At 42.5% G+C, this 18778-nt stretch overlaps 1 protein-coding gene across 1 annotated transcript; it reads left to right on the top strand.

Moving 5' to 3' along the window:
• Window positions 1-3095: 3095 nt before the first annotated feature.
• Window positions 3096-18077, top strand: LOC121540684 (sulfide:quinone oxidoreductase, mitochondrial). Its single transcript, XM_041849696.2, has 10 exons — window positions 3096-3418; window positions 10315-10561; window positions 10763-10933; window positions 14103-14156; window positions 14693-14893; window positions 15133-15342; window positions 15772-15955; window positions 16157-16224; window positions 17170-17348; window positions 17596-18077. Exons 2-10 carry the CDS (start codon window positions 10337-10339, stop codon window positions 17651-17653), a joined length of 1350 nt encoding a protein of 449 aa, XP_041705630.2. The 5' UTR covers window positions 3096-3418; window positions 10315-10336; the 3' UTR covers window positions 17654-18077.
• Window positions 18078-18778: the final 701 nt, after the last annotated feature.

Raw genomic sequence — 18778 nt, 5'->3', positions numbered from 1 at the left:
ATCTGTTTTGTATTCTAGGGACTTTAGTGAGTAGACTGGCATCGCCACCTAGAATAGTTATTTCTCTATAAGCCAATATGTAACGCATATGCAGTGTATTGCATTGCAGGGAATGGAGTGGGTGGAGTACGGAGTCACCAGCACTCTGTATTAAACCTGTTGCCCAGCACAATAGACCAATGTGTCATGGTGTGCTGAAGGTGGGTGTGGTGTATGAATCAGGCGCAGGACGCAGAGGCTCAGTCCAAAGGCTTTAGTGCAAAATTCACACAAACAAAAGCACAATAAGCCTGAAGGTGAATACAAGGCGCACACAGGCGACAAAATAAACGGCGCACAAAACATGTGCAAAGTAACCACTCCAAACACTGGAGGGAAATAGTAGCTCCAACACGTAACAGAAGCGCAATCACACACAAACACAGACACACACAACGAGAACTAAATAGAACACTAACTAGACACAGGTGTACAACATTAAGACCAAACCAAACGAACATGAAACATAGATCGGTGGCAGCTAGTACTCCGGGGACGACGACCGCCGAAGCCTGCCCGAACCAGGAGGAGGAGCAGCCTCGGCCGAAACCGTGACACAATGTAAGTTTTGCAGACTATATATTTGCATTAAACGTGTATTTCTAAAGAAATACTGGTATAAATAATACAATATAAAAAATAAAAGTACGTCAAATTATCCATACATTTTTTTTTAAAGGTGGTTGTAATGCTGTGAAAAACAGTTATATTGCACTAGAGTACACAAAAATCGATATCCCCAAAGTTTAGCATGTCTTTGTAGGGGGACTCTTATTTTAAAAAACAAAAAATCAGCAGTCATCTTGCTAGCATAATATCCTGCTGCCAGGAGAATGGTAATGCTTCTCTCTCTCTCTCTCTCTCTCTCTCTCTCTCTCTCTCTCTCTCTCTCTCTCTCTCTCTCTCTCTCTCTCTCTCTCTCTCTCTCTCTCTCTCTCTCTCTCTCTCTCTCTCTCTCTCTCTCTCTCTCTCTCTCTAAATGGCTTTATTGGCATGGGAAACATATGTTTACATTGCCAAAGCAAGTGAAATAGATAATAAACAAAAGTGAAATAAACAATCAGAAATTAACAGTAAACAATACACTCACAAAGGTTATGAAGGAATATAGACATTTCACATGTCAACCATCTCTGCAGCACTCCACCAATCAGGCCTTTATGGTAGAGTGGCCAGACGGAAGCCACTCTTCAGTAAAAGGCACATGACAGCCTGCTTGGAGTTTGCCAAAGGGCGCCTGAATGCCAAGCGTCACGTCTGGAGGAAACCTGGCACCATCCCTACGGTGAAGTATGGTTGTGGCAGCATCATGCTGTGGGGATGTTTTTCAGCGGCAGGGACTGGGCGACTAGTCAGGATCGAGGGAAAGATTAACGGAGCAAAGTACAGAGAGATCCTTGATGAAAACCTCCTCCAGAGCGCTCAGGACCTCAGACTGGGGCGAAGGTTCACCTTCCAACAGGACAATGACCCTAAGCACACAGCCAAGACAACGCAGGAGTGGCTTATGGACAAGTCTCTGAATGTCCTTGAGTGGCCCAGCCAGAGCCCGGACTTGAACCCAATCGAACATCTCTGGAGAGACCTGAAAATAGCTGTGCAGCGACGCTCCCCATCCAACCTGACAGAGCTTGAGAGGATCTGCAGAGAAGAATGGGAGAAACTCCCCAAATATAGGTGTGCGAAGCTTGTAGCGTCATACCCAAGAAGACTGCCAAAGGTGCTTCAACAAAGTACTGAGTAAAGGGTCTGAATACTTATGTAAATATGATATAAACGTTTTTTTTTTTGTGTGTGTGTGCAAAGAAATCTAAACAACTGTTTTTGCTTTGTCATTATGGGGTATTGTGTGTAGATTGATGAGGGAAAACACTATTTAATCCATTTTAGAATAAGGTTGTAAAGTAACAAAATGTGGGAAATGTTTTTTGAGATTACTAATGTAACTGTCACCACTACAACAACAACATACTTAAATACATGTCATTTTGTCCTTGAAACAGTTAATTGAAATAATGTAGAATTCCATTCATTCCTATGGAGGACTGCTCCTTCTGGGGAGAGCCAATATGGCCGACCGGTGGCTTCAAAGCCTCTCAAACCGTCTCCTCAATGGCTAATACATAGCATCTGCATCCAGGGTTTGTTTATGTACTTGTACGTTATTGGCAGTGACCCATTGTCTCGCCATCACGGTTGACAACTCCGTTGTGTCCTCCTCCCAGAGTGTGAAGAGCCTTGGCGTGACCCTGGACAATACCCTGTCGTTCTCCGCTAACATCAAGGCGGTGACCCGATCCTGCAGGTTGATGCTCTACAACATTCGGAGAGTACGACCCTGCCTTACACAGGAAGCGGCACAGGTCCTAATCCAGGCACTTGTCATCTCCCGTCTGGATTACTGCAACTCGCTGTTGGCTGGGCTCCCTGCCTGTGCCATTAAACCCTTACAACTCATCCAGAATGCCGCAGCCCGTCTGGTGTTCAACCTTCCCAAGTTCTCTCACGTCACCCCGCTCCTCCGCACACTCCACTGGCTTCCAGTTGAAGCTCGCATCTGTTACAAGACCATGGTGCTTGCCTATGGAGCTGTGGGAGGGGAACGGCACCTCCGTACCTTCAGGCTCTGATCAGTCCCGACACCCAAAACGAGGGCATTGCGTTCATCCACCTCTGGCCTGCTGGCTCCCTTCCTCTGCGGAAGCATAGTTCCCGCTCAGCCCAGTCAAAACTGTTCGCTGCTCTGGCACCCCAATGGTGGAACAAGCTCCCTCACGACGCCAGGACAGCGGAGTCACTCACCACCTTCCGGAGACATTTGAAACCCCACCTCTTTAAGGAATACCTGGGATAGGATAAAGTAATACTTCTATGTAAAGAATTTTTTTTTTGTTATAAACAATTGTAAAGTGGTTATCCCACTGGCTATAGGGTGAATGCATCAATTTGTAAGTCGCTCTGGATAAGAGCGTCTGCTAAATGACGTAAATGTAAATGTCAGGGATCTCTTTTGACAATGGTCATCATGTGGACATTGCGAGTAATGCACTAACGTGTTGTGTTCAACAGGTCGATGAGCTTGCGCATTCATTTCTGTTTACAACTCACGTTTCTGTACATGCAGTCGTTCATGTCTTTATTGTAGGCGGAACGTTATTTCAAGCGGCATGAAGTCTGGGTTTTGTGAAACGAGGCCCATTTGTACTTACTGTAGTGGCTAGCTTCGAAAACTAATTACGCAATCGGTGACACACTGTCTAGGTGTGTTCAAGACACTGAAGGTAGATCGCCACTACATTTGGCCGGAGCAAGGAGTCTGAGTAGCCTGGTATAGATCGCAAGGATCAAATCCGTTTTCGCAACTTTCTTCTTAAGTAAGGTAGGTTTCTAGCTTCGACGCAACTCATTCTGGGAGTCTGTTGGGACATTGGGCTCGACTCAGGCCAATGTCTTTTTTTAGCAATTCAAAATATACAATATAGAAAAAAGTATACAAACATTTCAAACAACAGTACAAAAGTACAAACATTCAAAGTTTTGATAGCTTTTTTGTTATGAGAAAAATAAGAAATTGTGTTTATATTGTTCAATTTCATTCTCAAATAATAGTGGTTTTCGACTCATACGTTTAACGTACATTTATGAATTTGGAATTGAGCTAAAATAACGATGAGGTTGATTAAGAAGGCTTCGCGTAGTCTTTGCTATACTTTGTAAAACCAAATATAACATTTTCAAGTAGAAGTGCAAAACGTGCATGTATATGATCCAAAACAAATCTACATATATCTTGCCACAGCTTCCGGGTATAAGAGCGATACGAAAAGAAATGTAAAACAGTCCGGCTGTTCATTACAGAAGGTACAATAAACATCAATGTCTTTAAAAACTGATTAAGTTAATGTTTAGTAGGGTAGCACTTTTGGATTCATTTATATGAAACTAATGTAATATGATTAGTTAAAATAAACTTCTGAGAAAGAGAGCAACCATTTTTTGCAAATAATATTTCTTAAAAGGCCATTCCAAAAGCTTGGAAGATGCGACAAGATAAATGTTATACTTGAAAGGTTTTTATTTTGTTTTCTCAATAGTTTTTCACTGCCGTATTCGGCATTATTAAATAAAATACCTTTATCATTGAACAGTTGACTCACCGATAGAAGATTGTTTTGGAACCATTTCTCAAAAAACAAGGACTTGCCTTTGTATAATATATCTATACTGTATTTTTCCAGATAAAATATCTGTGTGGAGAAAAATGGTGCTTGTAGATCAGACCATGCTAAAAGGGATTGTTTATGGAAATTAGATAAATTAGTCGGGATACACTGTAGGAGACATTTGAGGCCACCTATATGTAATGATTAAGCCGCATAAGTGAGCCTGGAAATACCCTCAGCCTCTGTGAGCAATATTCTACCATTTACAGTAGAGATAAATCCCTTTGTAACAGTGATTACGTTTATTTTGAGTTTTCTCTATGAGGGGGTTAAAGTTCAGAAAACATCTAGCTTTTGTTTCTTAGTTATTGTTATTCCCAGATAAGTGATTGTATCCTTAACTGGGATGTCAGAGATTGAGGGCATATCACACGTTTTTACTGGCAACAACAGTTCAAATTTATTTACGTTCAAACCAAGACCAGATGCTTTAAATAATAAATGAATCACATTAAGCGCAATTGGAATCTGAAATAAATATTTTAATGTGCCATAAACTCACTCCAGAGCTAGCATGGAATGTATCCGATGGAGCTACCAAATTGGTACCTTTCGCACGTTGTCAAGGAGTCCGGTCACGTGTGTTGAAAGTAGAGGATCTCTGGTTCCAGCCAGGTATGGGGACGGGGAAAGCTGGACTGTTAGCAGCATACTGACTTCTGTTTCACTATTGCCGCTTGTATACAGACATTTAATAGTTGTACAAAATGTATCTCCAAAGCCAAAATTAAGGGCATGAAAAATAGTAATGTTCTACCGTATTAAAGGTTTTATAAAAATCCCAAAAGAGTATAATTTATTTTTATTTTATTTCACCTTTATTTAACCAAGTAAGCCACTTGAGAACAAGTTGTCATTTACAACTGCGACCTGGCCAAGATAAAGCAAAGCAGTGCGATAAAAACAACAACACAGAGTTACATATGGGGTAAACAAAACATAAGGTCATAAAATACAACATAAAATATATATACAGTGTGTGCAAATGTAGCAAGTTATGGAGGTAAGGCAATAAATAGGCTATAGTGCAAAATAATTACAATTAGTATTAACACTGGAATGCTAGATGTGCAAGAGATTATGTGCAAATAGAGATACTGGGGTGCAAAAGAGCAAAATAAATAACAATATAGGGATGAGGTAGTTGGGTGGGCTAATTTCAGATGGGCTGTGTACATGTGCAGTGATCGGTAAGGTGCTCTGACAACTGATGCTTAAAGTTAGTGAGGGAGATAAGAGTCTCCAGCTTCAGAGATTTTTGCAATTCGTTCCAGTCATTGGCAGCAGAGAACTGGAAGGAATGGCGGCCAAAGGAGGTGTTGGCTTTGGGAATGACCAGTGAGATATACCTGCTGGAGCGCAGACTACGGGTGGGTGCTGCTATGGTGACCAATGAGCTAAGATAAGGCGGGGATTTGCCTAGCAGTGATTTATAGATGGCCTGGAGCCTGTGGGTTTGACGACGTAACATGCAGTGAGGACCAGCCAACAAGAGCGTACAGGTCACAGTGGTGGGTAGTGTATGGGGCTTTGGAGACAAAACGGATGGCACTGTGATAGACTACATCCAATTTGCTGAGTAGAGTGTTGGAGGCTATTTTGTAAATGACATCGCTGAAGTCAAGGATCGGTAGGATAGTCAGTTTTACGAGGGCATGTTTGGCAGCATGAGTGAAGGAGGCTTTGTTGCGAAATAGGAAGCCGATTCTAGATTTAACTTTGGATTGGAGATTCTTAATGTGAGTCTGGAAGGAGAGTTTACAGTCTAACCAGACACCTAGGTATTTGTAGTTGTCCACATACTCTAGGTCAGACCCATCGAGAGTGGTGATTCTAGTCGGGTGGGCGGGTGCCAGCAGCGTTCGATTGAAGAGCATGCATTTAGTTTTACTAGTGTTTAAGAGCAGTTGGAGGCTACTGAAGGAGTGTTGTATGGCATTGAAGCTCGTTTGGAGGTTTGTTAACACAGTGTCCAATGAAGGGCCAGATGTATACAAAATGGTGTCGTCTGCGTAGAGGTGGATCTGAGAGTCACCAGCAGCAAGAGCGACATCATTGATATACACGGAGAAAAGAGTCGGCCCAAGAATTGAACCCTGTGGCACCCCCATAGAGACTGCCATAGGTCCAGACAACAGGCCTTCCGATTTCACACATTGAACTCTATCTGAGAAGTAGTTGGTGAACCAGGCGAGGCAGTCATTTGAGAAACCAAGGCTATTTAGTCTGCCAATAACAATGCGGTGGTTGACAGAGTCGAAAGCCTTGGCCAGGTCGATGAAGACGGCTGCACAGTACTGTCTATTATCGATCGCGGTTATAATATCGTTTAGGACCTTGAGCGTGGCTGAAGTGCACCCATGACCAGCTTGGAAACCGGATTGCATAGCGGAGAAGGTACGGTGGGATTCGAAATGGTTGGTGATCTGTTTGTTAACTTGGCTTTCAAATACTTTCGAAAGGCAGGGCAGGATGGATATAGGTCTGTAACAGTTTGGATCTAGAGTGTCACCCCCTTTGAAGAGGGGATGACCACGGCAGCTTTCAATCTCTGGGGATCTCAGACGTTACGAAAGAGAGGTTGAACAGACTAGTAATAGGGGTTGCGACAATTTCTGCGGCTAGTTTTAGAAAGAAAGGGTCCAGATTGTCTAGCCCAGCTGATTTGTAGGGGTCCAGATTTTGCAGCTCTTTCAGAACATCAGCTGTCTGAATTTGTGTGAAGGAGAAGCGGGAGGGGCATGGGCAAGTTGCAGCGGAGGGTGCAGCGGAGGGTGCAGCGGAGGGTGCAGCGGAGGGTGCATAAAACTCTCATCAGATACCAAATCTGAGTGATCTATGATATTTAATACCAGTCTGACATTATTCGAGATGTGTCTATTTCTCATAAACCCTGACTGGGACCTATCTATAATGGTTGAAGGCCGACCGCAGTACTGGAGGCATTGTTTCCAGAAAACAGGATCCCCCCCATTATGGTGAATGGGTAAATGGCGATCTTCGTGGTCAATATTTGTGTATATAAAAAACAAAATATCGAACACAATTATGGTACCAATAATTGCTTCTATTTCACCAGATGTATGTCCTTGAACCGATTACTTGAAAATCACACACAAACGAATTTATAAGGATAATTTAGTTGCTATTGGCAGCCTGCAGTACCTCGGTCAGCCTTCAATTTGAGTTACTCCATGAGAGGGGGCAGCACTGAGCTAGCCTGCAACGTCACTTCCTAGAGTAGCTCAAACTGCGCATGCAATGTTTCCAAAAACTCCTCCATGTAGCAAGATGGCGACGCGCTGAAATCACACTTCCTGATCATCAAATACGCCACTGAGCATTCTCATAGGAAACAATGGGGTGACGTCATAAATCGCTTCGTCCATATGTTTTACAGTCTATGGGATCATCACAGATCCTATCGTTCACCTTTTAACTGTTGAATGGTGTTAGAGTGGTCCCAGCCCAAAGTACCAACAGACTCCCAGAATAAGTTGCATTGAAGCTAGTAGAGGTCTTGGTAGAAGGAGATGAATAGGAGTGAATAGGATGCTCTGCAAAGACTTCAAATCAATTTGCTCAATGCTATTATTATTTTTTGACATGGGGGCTATGAAATATGCATATGTATATGTATATGCCTAGGCCCTATGTAATCACTGCCTGTCAATAATCTCAGTCACTCGGCCTAGGCCCTATGTAATCACTGCCTGTCAATAATCTCAGTCACTCGGCCTAGGCCCTATGTAATCACTGCCTGTCAATAATCTGTCAGTCACTAGGCCTAGGCCCTATGTAATCACTTATGGGCAGAAAGACAAATTCAACTCCATCTTTCATCGAATCAGATGGCTTATTCATCACAAAACCATTTGATGTTGCCAATAATTTTTATGATTACTTCATTGGCTAAGTGGGCAAATTTAGGCAGGAAATGACAACAATGAACAGTCAGCCATCGTATTCATGCCTAAAAAAAACAAATAATGAAAGAAAATCATTGCAAGTTAGAATTTTGTAAAGTTAGTGTGGGAGAGGTGAAAAAATTATTGTTATTGCTCAATAATGACAAACCTCCTGGCATTGACAACATGGATGGAAAGCTACTGAGTATGGTAGCTGACTCTATAGCCACTCCTATCTGTCATATCTTTAATCTGAGCCCAGAGGAAAGTCTTTGTCCTCAGGCCTGGAGGGAAGCCAAAGTCATTCCGCTACCCAAGAGTGGTAAAGCGGCCTGTACTGGTTCTAACAGCAGACCTATCAGCTTGCTGCCAGCTCTTAGCAAACTGTTGGGAAAAATGGTGTTTGACCAAATACAATGCTTTTTTTCTGTAAACAAATTAACAACAGACTTTCAGCATGTTTATAGAGAAGGGCACTCAACATGTACTGCACTGACACAAATTACTGATGATTGATAATTGATAATAAGAAGATTGTGGGAGCTGTACTGTTAGATTTCAGTGCAGCCTTTGATATTATTGACCATAACCTGTTGTTGAAAAAACTTATGTGTTATGGCTTTTCAACCTCTGCCATATCGTGGATTCAGAGCTATCTATCTAATAGAACTCAACGGTTTTCTTAAAAATGGAAGCTTCTCTAATGCCAAACATGTAAAGTGTGGTGTACCACAGGGCAGCTCTCTATGCCCTCTACTCTTTTCTATTTTTACCAATGACCTGCCATTGGCATAAAACAAAGCATGTGTGTCCATGTATGCTGATGATTCAACCATATACGCATTAGCAACCACAGCTAATGAAGTCACTGAAACCCTTAACAAAGAGTTGCAGTCTGTTTTAGAATGGGTGGCTAGTAATAAACTGGTCCTGAACATCTCTAAAACTAAGAGCATTGTATTTGGTACAAATCATTCCCTAAGTTCTAGACTTCAGCTGAATCTGGTAATGAATGGTGTGGCTGTTGAACTAGTTGAGGAGACTAAATTACTTGGCGTCACCTTAGATTGTAAACTGTCATGGTCAAAACATATAGATTCAATGGTTGTAAAGATGGGGAGAGGTCTGTCAATGATAAAGAGATTCACTAGAGCGCGATGGGACAAGGACATCCCGGCTGGCCAAACCCGGACGATGCTGGGCCAATTGTGCACCACCTCATGGGTCTCCCGGTCACGGCCGGCTGTGACATAGCCTGGGATTGAACCCGGGTCTGTAGTGACGCCTCTAGCACTGCGATGCAGTGCCTTAGACCGCTGCTGCCACTCGGGAGGCCCATGCTCTGCTTTTTTGACACCACACTCCAAAATGCATGTCCTGCGGGCGCTAGTTTTTGTCTTATCTTGATTATTGTCCAGTCGTGTGGTCCAGTGCTGCAAGGAAAGACCTAGTGAAGCTGCAGCTGGCCCAGAACAGAGCGGCACGTCTTGCTCTTCATTGTAATCAGAGGGTTGATATAAATACTATGCATGCCAGTCTCTCTTGGTTAAGAGTTGAGGAGAGACTGACTGCGTCACTTCTTATTTTTATAAGAAACATTCATGTGCTGAAAATCCCAAATTGTTTGCATAGTCAACTTACACACAGCTCTGACACACACACTTACCCCACCAGACATGCCACCAGGGGTCTTTTCACAGTCCCCAAATCCAGAACAAATTCAAGAAAGCGTACAGTATTATATTGAGCCATTATTGCATGGAACTCTGTTCCATCTCATATTGCTCAAGTGAACAGCAAACCTGGTTTCAAAAAACAGATAAAGCAACACCTCACGGCACAACGCCTCTCCCCTGTTTGACCTAGATAGTTTGTGTGTATGTATTTATATGTAGGCTACGTGTGCATTTTGTAAAAAAAAAAATGTTTTATGTTGTTTTGTCCTTGAGCTGTTCTTGTCTATTAATGTTCTGTATTATGTCATGTTATGTGTGGACCCCAGGAAGAGTAGCTGCTGCTTTTGCAACAGCTAATGGGGATCCTAATAAAATAACAAAAATACTTCCTGTCAATAATCTGTCAGTCACTAGGCCTAGGCCCTATGTAATCATTGTAGCTGAATCCTGACTTTGAATCCATTCTAGAGGATCATACAGAAGGGAATAGATGGCTACAGTCAGAGCGGTGCATCGGCAGCCGGCCCTGTGGAGGCAGTGCCATAGGACTGCTGGTATTGGCATCTGTCATCTCCACACCAGCAGCAGTCACGCCTCCTCCAAAGAACACTACAAGGTCCTGGTGCTGGGAGGAGGAAGTGGTGGCATCACAATGAGCGCTCGGATGAAGAGGAAGCTAGGGGCGGAACATGTGGCAATAGTGGAACCCAGTGAGGTATTAAAGACTATGGTTGAGTCCCAAATGGCATCCTATCCCTATATAGTCCACTACTTGACCAGGGGCCTATAGTGCATTACATAGGGAACAGGGGGGCCATTTAGGACGTCCCCAGGCTATTGGGGGAGGAACATGTAGTCTGCTGTCTGGTGCACAATACTATATATTGAGCAGAATTCTTCCTCTGTGGTTTTATAGATGCACTATTATCAGCCCATCTGGACATTGGTTGGTGCTGGGGCTAAAAACGTGGCCTCCTCCGGTCGCCCTACTGCCAGCGTCGTGCCGTCTGGAGTCAAGTGGGTTAGATCCAGGGTTCAGGAGATCAACCCAGACACAAACACTGTGCGCACAGGCAATGGCATGGAGGTAGGTAGGGCTGTTTACTTTCCGTATCGTTTATTTGATTTAATACATGTTGATTGAAGTGATAAAACGTAATTATAGGGCTTGGTCTCAATCTGGGACAAAGGTCAGTCAAGTGTCGGCATAATCTACACTGAACAAAAATATGAACGCAACATGTAACAATTTCAAAGATTTTACTGAGTTACAGTTCATGTAAGGAAATCTGTCAATTTAAATAAATTCCTTAGGCCCTAATCTATGGATTTCACATGACTGGGAATACAGATCTGTCGCGCTGCATGAGGTAGGGGCGTGGATCAGAAAACCAGTCAGTATCCGGTGTGAAGATTATTTGCCTCATGCAGCGCGACACATCTCCTTCGCATAGAGTTGATCAGGCTGTTGATTGTGGCCTGTGGAATGTTGTCCCACTCCTCTTCAATGGCTGTGCGAAATTGCTGGATATTGTCGGGAACTGGAACACGGTCTTACACGTCGATCCGGAGCATCCCAAACAGGGATGTCTGGTGAGTATGCAGGCCATGGAAGAACTGGGAAATGTTCAGCTTCTAGGAATTGTGTACAGATCCTTATGACATGGGGCCGTGCATTATCATGCTGAAACATGAGGTGGCAGATGAATTGCACGACAATGGGCCTCAGGATCTCGTCGCGGTATCTCTGTGCATTCAAATTTCCATTGATACAGTGCAATTGTATTCATTGTCCATAGCTTATGCCTGCCCATACCATAACCCCACCATGGGGCACTCTGTTCACAACATTTACATCAGCAAACCGCTAGCCCACACGACACCATACACGCTGTCTGCCATCTGCCCGGTACAGTTGAAACCGGGATTTATCCATGAAGAGCACACTTCTCCAGTGTGCCAGTGGCCATCAAAAGGTGAGCATTTGCCCACTGACGTTGGTTACGACACCGAAATGCAGTTAGGTCAAGACCCTGGTGAGGACGACGAGAATGCATATGAGCTTCCCTGAGACGGTTTCTGACAGTTTGTGCAGAAATTATTCCGTTGGGCAAACCCACAGTTTCGTCAGCTCATCTCAGACCATCCCGCATGTGAAGAAGCCGGGTGTGGAGGTCCTGGGCTGGCGTGGTTACACGTGGTGTGCGGTTGTGAGGCCGGTTGGACGTACTGCCAAATTCTCTAAAACGACGTTGGAGGCGGCTTATGGTACATTCAATTCTCTGGCAACAGCTCTGGTGGACATTCCTGCAGTCAGCATGCCAATCACACGCTCCCTCAAACCTTGAGACATCTGTGGCATTGTGTTGTGTGACAAAACTGCACATTTTAGAGTGGCCTTTTATTGTGCCCAGCACAAGGTGCACCTGTGTAATGATCATGCTGTTTAATCAGCTTCTTGATATGCCACACCTGTCAGTTGGATGGATTATCTTGGCAAAGGAAAAGGCTCACTAAAAGGGATATAAACAAATTTGTGCACAACATTTGAGAGAAATAAGCTTTTTTGTGCGTATGGAACATTTCTGGGATCTTTTATATCAGCTCATGAAACATGGGACCAACACTTTACATGTTGCGTTTATATTTTTGCAGTGGTGGAAAAAGTACCCAATTGTCATACTTGAGTAAAAGTAAAGATACCTTATTAGAAAATGACTCAAGTAAAAGTCATCCAGTAAAATACTACTTGAGTAAAAGTCTAAAAGTATTTGGTTTTATATATACTTAAGTATCAAAAGTACATGTAATTGCTAAAATATACTTAAGTATCAAAAGTAAAAGTATTAATAATTTTAAATGACTTATATTAAGCAAACCAGATGGCACCATTCTCTATTTTGTAATTTTTTTACGAATAGCCAGGGGCACACTCCGACACTCAGACATCATTTACAAACATAGCATTTGTGTTTAGTGAGTCTGTCAGATCAGAGGCAATAGAGATGCCAGGGATGTTGTCTTGATAAGTGTGAATTGGACCATCTTCCTGTCCTGCTAAGCATTCAAAATGTAACTAGTAGTTTTGGGTGTCAGGGAAAATGTATTGAAGTAAAAGTTGTGAAAAATATAAAGTAAAGTACAAATACCCCAAAGAAACTACTTAAGTAGTACTTTAAAGTATTTTTACTGAAGTACTTTACACCACTGTATTTTTGTTTAGTATATTTAGCTCATCCTTTCTGGGGATAATAGGCTGAATCTACCGCACATGGCAAAACAGATTAGTGAAGGTGCTGGAGGCAAAATGCAAAACAGGAAAAAGCCTCCACATGTCAACATCAGATGGCAACATCGGAGGCTATAGAGCAGGGCTCTCCAACCCTGTTCCTGGAGAGCTACCCTCCTGTAGGTTCTCTCCAACCCTGTTCCTGAAAAGCTACCCTCCTGTAGGTTCTCGCCATCCCTGTTCCTGGAGAGCCACCCTCCTGTAGGTTTTCAATCCAACCCCAGTTGTAACTCACATGATTGAGCTTATCAAGCAGCTAATTATTGGAATCAGGTGCGCTAAATTAGGAACAGGGTTGGAGAGGCCTGCTATAGAGATCCTCTTGATATGAAACAGGTCTTGATATGCAAGTAGCCAAATGACAATGAAATACACTGAGTATACCAAACATTAGGAACACCTTCCTAATATTAAGAGCACCCCCTTTTGCCCTCAGAACAGCCTCAATTCGTTGGGGCATGGACTCTACAAGGTGTCAAGCGTTCCACAGGGATGCTGGCCCATGCTGACTCCCAATGCGTCCCACAGTTGTGTCAAGTTGGCTGGTGGACCATTCTTGATACACACGGGAAACTGTTGAGCGTGAAAAACCCAGCAGAGTTGCAGTTCTTGACACAAACCAGTGCGCCTGGCACCTACCCCGTTCAAAGGCAGTTAAATATTTTGTCTTGCCCATTCACCCTCTCTCTGAATGGCACACATACACAATCCATGTCTCAATTGTCTCAAGGCTTAAAAATCCTTCTTTAACCTGTCTCCCCCCCTTCATGTACACTGATTGAAGTGGATTTAACAGGTGACATCAATAAGGGATCATAGCTTTCACCTGGTCAGTCTATATGTTTAAAAGAGCAGAGTTTTTAATGTTTTGTACACTCAGTGTATGTTGTGTTAATAACAAGGAAGTAGGTCTACAATAATTTTACTTTTCAACTGACTGGAACTTGTATTGTCTTCCCTGTAACAGATCTCCTACCAATATCTGATAGTGGCACTAGGTTTACAGCTACACTATGAGAAGGTAATAATGCACATCATGTTTATTTCATGGCCTTTCACCACTCTCTCTCTCAATATTGTTTTAAAGGTCCAATGCAGACATTTTTTATCTCAATATGAAATCATTTCTGGGGAACAATTAAGGTCCTTACTGTTATTGTTTTCAATTAGAATGGTCAAAAAGAAACAAAAATAGCTTCTTAGCAGACTGTCTGGGAGTGGTCTGAGTGGGGAGGGGAAAACTGAAAACAAGCTGTTATTGGCAGAGAGGTTTGGAACTCTCCTATTGGTCTATTAAGACATTTACCGCCTGGTGATGTCACCAGGCAGGCCAAAACTCCATTCTACCAAAACAGGCTGAAATTTCAGGCGGTCTTTTCAAACAGCTCTTACACTAAAAGGCCGTTATCATCATGTTATCAATTTCACAGTACTATTCCAACCTCATAGTGTGGAAATATATATAAAATACAGGAAAATCACGTTTTTGACTGCACTGGGCCTTTAACATATAAGTTTCTATATAGTATGAGTCAGTCTCTTACAATCACTCTCTAGATCAAGGGCCTGCCTGAGATTGAAGATTGGGTCAAATTTAAGATTGGTTCAAACTACTCCGTACAAACTGTGGAGAAGACTTGGAGCGCACTGCAGAACTTCAAGGAGGGAAATGCTCTATTCACTTTCCCAAACACTCCGGTGAAGTGTGCAGGAGCACCACAGAAGATCATGTACCTGACCGATGCTTATCTTAGAAAGGTATTACAATACTAGTGATACAAAATGCATCAGATAAACCATTACATAAAGGTATTATGAATCTACGTTTTTTTGTATCTGGGTTGACTCGTGTTCATTAGTGCACACCGTAGCAAAATGTTTTGAAACGGTAAAAGTGTATTTCTTACTGGTACCTACTGAACACGACCCAGCTTTCATCTGTGTTATGTCCTTCCTCAATAATGTAACAGCTTATTCTGATCTGATCCCTCTCGAAGACAGGAAAAAGGGCTACGGCCAACGTCGTGTACAACACATCACTGCCAGTGCTGTTTGGGGTCAAGAAATATGCAGATGCATTGTGGGAGATTGTGAAGAGTCGCGACATCCAGGTGAATCTCAGACAAAATCTCGTCGAGGTCCGGGCCGACAAGCAGGAAGCCGTGTTTGAAAACCTCGACAACCCTGGAGAAACCAAAGTGTTTGAGGTAAGTTCCAAGTAGCCTGATCCCAGACCTGTTTGTGCTGTCTTGCCAACTCCTATGCTTATGGTCATTACCATGTATCACAACGACCGTAGGAGTTAGCAAGACAACACAGACGTATCAGGGACCAGGCTATGTTCCAGGAAGCTATGATGTGCAAATGGAAAAGAAAACAATGTAGTTGAGGGGTTCTCTCACAGTTTTGTAACATATTATCTAAGTTGACATAGAATACTGATGCTAAGTAACGTAGTATGCAGATGTATTCATAGTTATTGGAGCATTCACCAACTCAGTGGCCTTGTGGTTAGTGTTTCTGCCCTAAGATAAGAAGATTAGGAGCATCCACTGGGCAACAACGACACAGTAATATGATTTGATTTGTTTGTGCTAATTTTCAGTCAGGGAATCAAGCTTTTCTTTCTTTGTCAGTATGAGATGCTTCATGTCACTCCTCCGATGGGACCCAACCCGGTGGTTAAAGGATCCTTATTGGCTGATGAGGCTGGCTGGCTGGATGTCAACAAAGAGACCCTTCAAAGTAACAAGTATCCCAACGTGTTTGGGATCGGAGACTGCACCAACCTGCCGACATCCAAAACAGGTGCTGCGGTGGGTAAGTCCTTTTGGTTCTTCTAAATAACAGAGTTACCACAACTAAACACCATGTGAGTGGAAGCAGCTCTGGCAAAACTTTTGCTGTGGTATTTGGCTAAGCAATTGCAAGGTTGAAAACCTGTACCTACATGTACTACAATTTTTTTTGTTGAGCGTGGGGAAGAGTATAAGAATGTGACATGGTGTATTTTATTTCCAGCTGCCCAGTCTAGTATTCTGGACAGAACAATTTCAAAAGTGTTGAAGAATGAAAAGCCGGATAGGAAGGTATGTTACCTGACTAACACTAATTACACTTAACATTATATATAAAAAAAAAAATATATATATATAAGTATGGCCAAAATGTTGGACCCCTGAAATTTTTCCAGAAAATGGAGTATTTTCACAGAAAAGTATTGAAATTACATATGTTTTGCTATGCACATGTTTATTTGTGTGTATTGGAATAATACGTTGATATTTTTCCACAATTTTGGTTCTCAAGTCCCTCAGACAGTTCTCTTTTCCTCTTTCTGTTCTCCATGCTTAGTGTGGCACACACAGAAACACAATGCAAAGACTGAGTCAACTTCTCTCCTTTTTATCTGCTTTCAGGTGTGATTTTTAGATTGCCCACCTGTTACTTGCCCCAGGTGAGTTTAAAGGAGCATCACATGCTTGGAACAAACTTATTTATCCACAATTTTGAAAGGGTGCAATAACTTTGTCCGGCCCATTTTTTTTAGTTTTGTGTGAAATTATGTCAAATTTGCTTTTTTCCTGTTTTTTTGTGTTATTCCAATACACACAAAGGGAAATAAACATGTGCATAGCAAAACATGTGTAATTTCAATACTTTTCTGTGAGAAATACTTCATTTTCTGGAAAAATTTCAGGGGTGCCAACAATTTTGGCCATGACTGTATATATACGGATACGTTGCGTATTTGTGTTTTCAGAATCTTCAAGATAACACAGATGGTATTGGTCAAAAGTAGTGCACTATGAAGGAAATAGGGTGCCATTTGGGATTCAGGCTGTATTGTTAACTACCCATAGGGTTCTGATCAAAAGTAGTGCACTATGAAGGAAATAGGGTGCCATTTGGGATTCAGGCTGTATTGTTAACTACCCATAGGGTTCTGATCAAAAGTAGTGCACTATGAAGGAAATAGGGTGCCATTTGTGACACACAACAGTAATAGAGTGCTAAAACACTTGTGTTTACAGTATGACGGCTACACGTCCTGCCCTTTGGTGACGAGCTACAACACTGTCATTCTGGCTGAGTTTGACTATAATGGGCAACCATTGGAGACATTCCCTATTGACCAAAGCAAGGAGAGATGGACCATGTACCACATGAAAGCTGACGTGATGCCTCATCTGTACTGGCATGGACTTCTCAAGTAAGTAGCTATCAAAGACAATTACTAGCACCAAAAGCGGGGGGAAAAAAACACAAAACGGGATGGATTTACTTTGATTTGACCAATAAGAAACACTCATTTTCATTTTCCGTCACAATGTTTAAATATTTTCCGGTGTGCCCTAATGAACACAACCCTTCATGGAGACTAAACAGGGAACACATGTTTTATGGAGCTCTTTGTTGCTAATATTAGTCCAAACATACATCTGATATTTTTCCCGTAGGGGGTTCTGGGGTGGACCAGGACCATACAGGAAAATCATGCACCTTGGGATGAAATAGACGCTTACAACCAATTCAGCTGTTCCAGACTGCTACAATGTAATCAACATTTTTCACTGATCTTTGATTCCCAGATGGGGTTGCAAAATTCCTATAACTTTCCCAAAATTCCAAAGATTTCTCGAAAAACCTGGCAATTTTGGGAAAGTTACTTGAAATGTGCAACCCCATTCCCAGACCACCATTACAATAACCATCATTTCATGGATAAGAGCGTCTGCTAAATGATGTAAATGTATAATACAATTAAGCATCCATGAAAACCTCAAGTAATATTGTAAAGTGCTTAATTTGAGCCAGATCCTGCCGGAACTTGATCCGGCACCTATTTTCCCGGATCCGGTACCTCTCACGGCATGATGTATTAATTATTTCACTGTTCGCACTGTAAACATTCTAATAAAAGCGATCAGAGTCAAATCAAGTTGCCTGCTTGTTATTTCTCCTGCCCCCCAGGAAAACCATCAGGTAAAAGTGTGGGGATCCTGTGCAATCATCCTATCCTGCCACACTGATTCCAGACCTGCTCTCTTATGTGTACTTCAAGGTTATGGGGAGGGCCGGTGGGGTAAGTAACAGATCTTGACACAGGTCTTGGTAGTGGTGGTCAGCTAGGGAAGAGGTCCCTACGTAATCACGTCACGTAGCTTAGGCTAGCCGTCTCCCTACTGAATTTAAAACGTGGGAAAGACAAATAAAAAATGGATAAGAAAAGGCAATCGAGTTTGATTTAGAAGTTAAAAAATCCAGAGAAAATTGTGAATCAAACCCGAAACGAGCCAGAGAACTGTCAATGCCAGAGGAGAGGAGTGGGGGCAAACTGCTCCTGATGGCGATGCCTTAGCTAGCAGCACTGCTAATCCTGCCAGTTCAGCATCACCACCGGCACCTCCACTAGCAAGTAGACCTTCGAATCTCATCACAGACAACTTTAGCATTTTAGCAACTTTTCAACTACTTACTACTTTGCGACTACTTAGCATGTTAGCTAACCCTTCCCTAACCCTTTAACCTAACTCCTAAACTTAACCCTAACCCTTAGCCTAGCTAACGTTAGCCACCTAGCTAGAATTTGTAACATATTGTACGATTTGCCAATTGGTAACATATAATACGAATTGTAAA

The sequence above is a fragment of the Coregonus clupeaformis genome, chromosome 26, assembly GCF_020615455.1.
Source record: "Coregonus clupeaformis isolate EN_2021a chromosome 26, ASM2061545v1, whole genome shotgun sequence".
Taxonomy (NCBI): Eukaryota; Metazoa; Chordata; class Actinopteri; order Salmoniformes; family Salmonidae; genus Coregonus; species Coregonus clupeaformis.
Note: the sequence above shows the minus strand (reverse complement) of the source record. Positions and strands in the feature narration are given on the sequence as shown.

What these genes read in the sequence shown, in the direction of transcription:
- LOC121540684 (XM_041849696.2), top strand. Translation starts at nt 10,337, where the DNA reads ATGGCTACAGTCAGAGCGGTGCATCGGCAGCCGGCCCTGTGGAGGCAG. An exon ending in GCACAGGCAATGGCATGGAG is followed by an intron (nt 10,934 to 14,102) that starts GTAGGTAGGGCT and finishes TCCCTGTAACAG; the next exon opens with ATCTCCTACCAATATCTGAT. An exon ending in ATGAAAAGCCGGATAGGAAG is followed by an intron (nt 16,225 to 17,169) that starts GTATGTTACCTG and finishes TTGTGTTTACAG; the next exon opens with TATGACGGCTACACGTCCTG.